This window comes from Boleophthalmus pectinirostris, unplaced genomic scaffold (genome assembly GCF_026225935.1).
Source record: "Boleophthalmus pectinirostris isolate CB_2022bp ecotype Guang Dong unplaced genomic scaffold, ASM2622593v1 HiC_scaffold_19, whole genome shotgun sequence".
Taxonomy (NCBI): Eukaryota; Metazoa; Chordata; class Actinopteri; order Gobiiformes; family Gobiidae; genus Boleophthalmus; species Boleophthalmus pectinirostris.
The window spans coordinates 38795386-38801692 of NW_026571140.1; the positions used below are offsets into that span (position 1 = coordinate 38795386).

The window sequence follows — 6307 nt, forward strand, 5'->3', positions numbered from 1 at the left end:
GTACCACAAAAAGCCTATTTTCATTCTTACCATCTTCCTCGGCTCGAAATCAGCTGCTGCAACTTCAGACACAGTGCTCCACTTCCTTGTTTTTACTGCCCATGTGATGTCGTAACGATGTGACACAAGCGTTTCAGGCGGTTTCGCGTTACTGTGTGGATAGAGAAGGCTTTGATTACGGACACAGAAACGACGTGTCTGGAGGCAAATTGTTTCCGATACAGTGATATGGTGATTCATTTCAGTGTAACCTAAATTTAAGAAGCTGCAGGTTCCATAATGATAAAATATAATGATGCACTTTGTAACTTGCTGAAAGTCCCTCGACGGACAAGTGCCAGTTTGCTGTTTGTGCTGAATAATCTCCCAGACAAAGCAATAACATCTACACAGAGAAAAACATTTGACCGTCCCTTCACCAGAAAAGTTACACAGTGCACCTAGTCAGGCCTGCTAGTAAACATCGAAACATAATCTGTTTGACCAGCCAAAAAGTCTTTATTTGGCATCTTAATCTTGGAGTGAATTCTGTTTCTACTATTTCAGCAAACGGAGCCTGGACTATTAAGAGCCATGACCCAGGAGTGTGGCTGATGAAACACTGCTCCTTAATTATAATGTGTATTTCTTTTTTCTTTTATGTTCACAGACATAAAAAATCTAAAGTTTGCAGATCCAGGTGTGAGCAACTTGACGTACAGTAACCCCTCGTACAGGACGTCCACGCAGGAAGTGAAGATCGAAGCATCGCAAAAACCGCCCATTTACAACCAGCTCAGATACAAGAGAGAGGTAAATATATCTGTATAAACCCAACTGAATCTTTTGACATTAAAGCCACAGTATGTAACTTTTTGCCCCCCAAAAATTAGAAGTGCTTTTTTTTGGGGTTTTTTTTGGAGGTGTTAATTGCACTGAAAAAATGAAAAGAAAAAAAAAAGTGGCTATAATATTCCAAAAGTGTGACATAAAACTCATGGGGAATGTTCTGAAATATGGTTTTAATTTTGTTTCCATGGAAATATTATTAATTTGGCTATGAAATTCCAAAGGGTGGCATAAAACTCCATGGGGAATGTTCTGAATTATGGTTTTAACTATAATATTTCAAAGTATGCATAAAACTCCATGGGGAATGTTCTTGAATTATGGTTTTAACTATAATATTTCACAGTATACCATAAAAGTCCATGGGGAATGTTCTGAAGTATGCTTTTAACTTTGTTTCCATGGAAATATTGTTCATTTGGCTATAATATTCCAAAATATTCCATAAAACTCCATGGGGCAATGTTCTAAAGTACGGTTTTCACATTGTTTCCATGGAAAAATTGTTCATCTGGCTATAATATTCCACAATATTCCATAAAACTCCATGGGGAATGTTTTAAAGTACGGTTTTCACATTGTTTCCATGGAAATATTGTTCATTTGGCTATAATATTCCACAGTATGCCATAAAACTCCATAGGAAATGTTCTTTAGTATGGTTTGAACCTTGTTTCCATGGAAATATTGTTAAATTGGCTATAATATTCCAAAGTATGCCATAAAACTCCATGGGGAATGTTATGAAGAAGGGTTTTAACTTTCTGCTTAGATTGGGAATATTGTTCATTCAACTATAATATTCCTCAGTATGGCATAAAACTCCATGGGTTATGTTCTGAAGTATGGTTTTCACTTTGTTTCCATGGAAATATTGTTAATTTGGCTATAATATTTCAAAGTGTGTCATAAAACTCCATGGGTAATGTATAGAAGTATGGTTTTAACTTTGTTTCCATGGAAATATTGTTCATTTGGCTATAATATTCCAAAGTATGCCATAAAACTCCATGGGGAATTTACAGAAGTATGGTTTTAACTTTCTGTTTCCATGGAATCAGGCAGATGACATGCCACCTCCCAAAAGTTACACACTGTAGCTTTAAATACTGTACCAATGAAGACTTTTGAACTTGTCTGTTGCTTTGTGTTAACACCTTTTCCATCGCTGCAGCTGAATCACCCGTACAACTCGCTGTCCCCCTTTATATTTTGATCCTCATTGTGGTACAGGTACAGACTGCATGAAGCTTTGGTGTCCTACAGACTTTTGATGTGGAAAAAGTTTGATTTTCTCAAACATGTTCGACTGGAGCTGTGCCTTGTTGTTTTTTTAAGATAACATTATATAATAGACTGTATGAATATGAGATGAGATGTTGATTTCTTCAGTGTTTCTACTAATGAGTTGATTTTGCTGTGGTTTGTTTTGAAGTTTCAGTGTTTTAACAAATAATGTATCCAGTCTGTTTCATATTACGCACTCAAATGAAGACAAAAATAAGACCTGATGACATTCCCTGTCTCAGTCCCGGTCTCAATCATGGTCTGGTCCTGGTCTAGTCCTGGCCTCAGTCATGGTCTCCGTCCCAGTCTGGTCCTGGTCTCAGTCTCGGTCTCAGTCCCGGTCTCAGTCATGGTCTGGTCCTGGTCTAGTCCTGGCCTCAGTCATGGTCTCCGTCCCAGTCTGGTCCTGGTCTCAGTCTCGGTCTCAGTCCCGGTCTCAGTCATGGTCTGGTCCTGGTCTAGTCAGTCATGGTCCCGTCCAGTCTGGTCCTGGTCTCAGTCTGTCTCAGTCCCGGTCTCAGTCATGGTCTGGTCCTGGTCTAGTCCTGGCCTCAGTCCTGGTCTCCCCAGTCTGGTCCTGGTCTCAGTCTCGGTCTCAGTCCCGGTCTCAGTCATGGTCTGGTCCTGGTCTAGTCCTGGCCTCAGTCATGGTCTCCGTCCCAGTCTGGTCCCAGTCTGGTCCTGGTCGCAGTCCCGGTCTCAGTCCCGGTCTCAATCATGGTCTGGTCCTGGTCTAGTCCTGACCTCAGTCATGGTCCGTCCCAGTCTGGTCCTGGTCTCAGTCTCGGTCTCAGTCTCAGTCATGGTCTGGTCCTGGTCTAGTCCTGGCCTCAGTCATGGTCTCCGTCCCAGTCTGGTCCCAGTCTGGTCCTGGTCGCAGTCCCGGTCTCAGTCCCGGTCTCAATCATGGTCTGGTCCTGGTCTAGTCTTGGCTTCAGTCATGGTCCCAGTCCCAGTCTGGTCCTGGTCTCAGTCCTGGTCCTGTTCCCGTCTCAGTCCCGGTCTCAGTCCCGGTCTCAGTCCCGGTCTCAGTCCCGTCTCAGTCCCGTTCTCAGTCCCGTTCTCAGTCCCGGTCTCAGTCCCCGGTCTCAGTCCCGGTCTCAGTCTTGGTCTCAGTCCCGGTCTGGTCCCGGTTTCAGTCCTGGCCTCAGTCATGGCCTCAGTCATTATCTCAGTCCCAGTCTGGTCCCAGTCTGGTCCCAGTCTGGTCCCAGTCTGGTCCTGGTCTCAGTCTTGATCCTGTTCCCGGTCTCAGTCCCGATCTCAGTCCCGGTCTCAGTCCTAGTCTGGTCCTGGGCTAAGTCCTGGTCCCAGACTCAGTCCTGGTCTCGGACTCAGCCCTGGCCTGGTCCTAGTCTAAGTCCTGGTCTCAGTCCCGGTCTGGTTCTGGTCTGGACCTGGTTTAGTCCTGGTTCAGTCCTGGTTCAGTCCGTATACGTCGCAAAAGTCTGGCATCGCGGTTTAAGTCACGTAAACGGGAAACGGTCGTTATCCGTTTTTTCCATTATTCATTTAAACACAAAAGCGAAAACTGAAAAAAACAAATCATTATCCCTTTTTTCATTTTGGTTTTGGAGACAAATAATGAAGAAAATAGTTGTTTTTTCATTTTCTTATTTTTGTTTTTAGATTGAAAAACGAATGAATGAATGATACATGGAGTCATACGCACTTTAAGCGAGTTGGTCTGTTATTAATAGTACTGATCATAGTATTATTGCATGCTCCATTGTCCTACTATATTTTTCCAACAATACTGCATTATAAGAATAAGTAGAAATGTTACCTTCCCCATCTAAGTTCAGCTCTACATGCTTTATTTACTTCTTTCTCTTCAGTCTTCACTAACCCTCTCTCTGTCTCTCTCAGGGCGGCGTGGACGGGAGCTACACCAAGGAGAAGATCCGCATCGTGGAGGGCGTGTGCCTCCTGTCCAACGAGGAGCTTTACTGGGACGATCAGATAAAACAGATCAAGCCTTCGCGGGGCCTCCACACCTGCATGAGAACAGACACGGTGTCCCTGCAGACCTCCAGCGCCTCCCTGGACGACGGGGAGACGGAGCAGCTGCTACAGGAGGAGGCGTCGGAGTGCTCGTCCATCAACACGCTCACCCCCCTCACCCCCTCCGCCCTCACCCCCACGCGCCACGCCCACCCCAACATGGCCGACACGGGATGGGCCGCTCACCGCAAACCCTCCACGGAGAGCGAGGTCTGAGCCGGGAAACGCAGGGACACGTTCAGTACGAAGCTTTGGAGTGAGACTGTGTGTAAAGATGGGCATGTGACGCAGATGAGGCGTAATGGCACTTAAAATTACACTGCAGGTTTTAATTTTAAAGCTGCACTGCGCCACTTTTCTGGTGGAGAGTCCCATTACCGACTTGTTTCCATGGAGATGTTATCGCTTTACGTATTTCCATCTAGCTTTTATTCATTACGGGTGTTTCTATTGGTCAAAAATAAAAAATTTCTTCTGGGAATAGAGGCGACTCTCCACAGATCTGACTTGTAATGTAATAAAGTAATGCTGTAACCTGCTTAAATTTAATCTCTATTGTGGAACATTCTAGACAAAGCAATAACGTTTCCATGGAGATATCAGGCGGCGGACCCTCCACTAGAAATATTACACAGTGCACGTTTAAGGTTCATTAAAGTAAAGTATTTGGTGTTTTAGGTTAGACCAGGCATGTCCAAACTATGGCCCGTGGACCAAATGCGGCCCTCAGACAATTTTTTCTTGGCCCTCAGGCTTCCAGGTGAACTGGCCCAAATTACCTTGTATCAATTAAAAAATTTACTTTTTTGAAAATCTACGTTGATAAAGCTAATATTTAATTTAATTTAATTTAATTATTATTCCTTTTTTTTTTAATTAAGGACAACAGAATATAACATTATAAAAAAATACAACAATCAACATTTAACAAATTACAATAATCAACATAAAACAAAACATAAAGCAGCACCCACAACAAATACGAAACAACAAAAAGAAAAGCCCCTATTTCCCCCGACCACACACACCGACACAAATTTGGCTAAATTAAACAAAAGTAATATGGTAGTGCAACATAAACACACCGCTAGGCCCCCTTACATTGACATATTACGGCCAATTCATAAGTTAAATTTCTTCTTCTCTCCTTCTTCCACCTTTTTAAAAAAATATTTAATATTTAGTGTGTGGTTTTGAGGATCTTAGCATGAATAAAGTCTGATGGCTCATTCTAAAGTGTTAAACATGCACATATTTAAATTATTCACTGTACTGAGCATCAATCGATTGGCTTTCTGCTTCGTCTGTGTTTAGATATGTGGCCCTTGATGAAAAAAGTTTGGACACCCCTGGGTTAGACTATTAGGAAATATACAATTAATCATAAATTTCTCTCCCGTGGGTTTTAAAATGTTGAAAAATGTGTGATAATAAATAAATAAATAATAATAAATATAAATTCAGCAACTCAAAATGTCTTCTAAACAGAAATTTAGGAACCTGGGGCAAGAAGTCTCACATGGGCCCCCTAGAATAAAACTGGGCCCCACAGCAACAGACCCCTTTGCCCCTTTCTCATCTACGCCCCTGCATATAACATGAAAATGTAATGTGACAGGAAATCCGGGTAAATTAGTTTAATATTTAACGATAATATTAAAATTTTTAGCAATTCTTAGCAGTTTAGTATTTATTGAAAGTCCCAAACTCAAACCAGTGCCCTTTAGCTTTTTAATAAACGTGATTTTTATCCAAGTCCAGTCCAGGATTAGTATAGGAGATTCTATTTACAGTAGTTTAATCAAATTTGAAGAAATGTACTGACATTAAACTGCCATGTGTCCATCTTAACGTACAGTCTAACAACTCAAAAGCTCAACAAAAGCTACGATTGTCAAGCTAACGGTACGAACTACGCAAACCTCATTCACAACTGAAGCACCGTCCTGTCTACGCCTCCTCCTCCTCCTCCTCCTCCTCCTCCTCCTCCTCCTCCTCTCCGCTCCCTGGCCTCTTGGAGCTATTACGGACTCCGGACACGGTATCTGCAGAGGGACAAAAACCGGGGACTAATCTCTGCGACTTTGGTCTAAAAATAGAAACTCTGTAACGACAGCGCCCCCCCCTAATGCCACTTGTCTTTATAAACTGTATTTATAGACGTTTTTTTGTACTTTTTGGAGCGTGG

At 42.6% G+C, this 6307-nt stretch overlaps 1 protein-coding gene across 1 annotated transcript in view; it reads left to right on the forward strand.

The window, feature by feature from the left end:
- The window catches only part of lrp4 (low density lipoprotein receptor-related protein 4), a 369462-nt gene extending 365127 nt beyond the window's left edge, over window positions 1-4335 (forward strand). Inside the window, 3 exon segments of the mRNA XM_055154780.1 lie at window positions 650-662; window positions 664-792; window positions 3985-4335. Coding sequence (XP_055010755.1) covers window positions 650-662; window positions 664-792; window positions 3985-4335 — 493 coding nt within the window.
- The last annotated feature ends 1972 nt before the right edge of the window (window positions 4336-6307 follow it).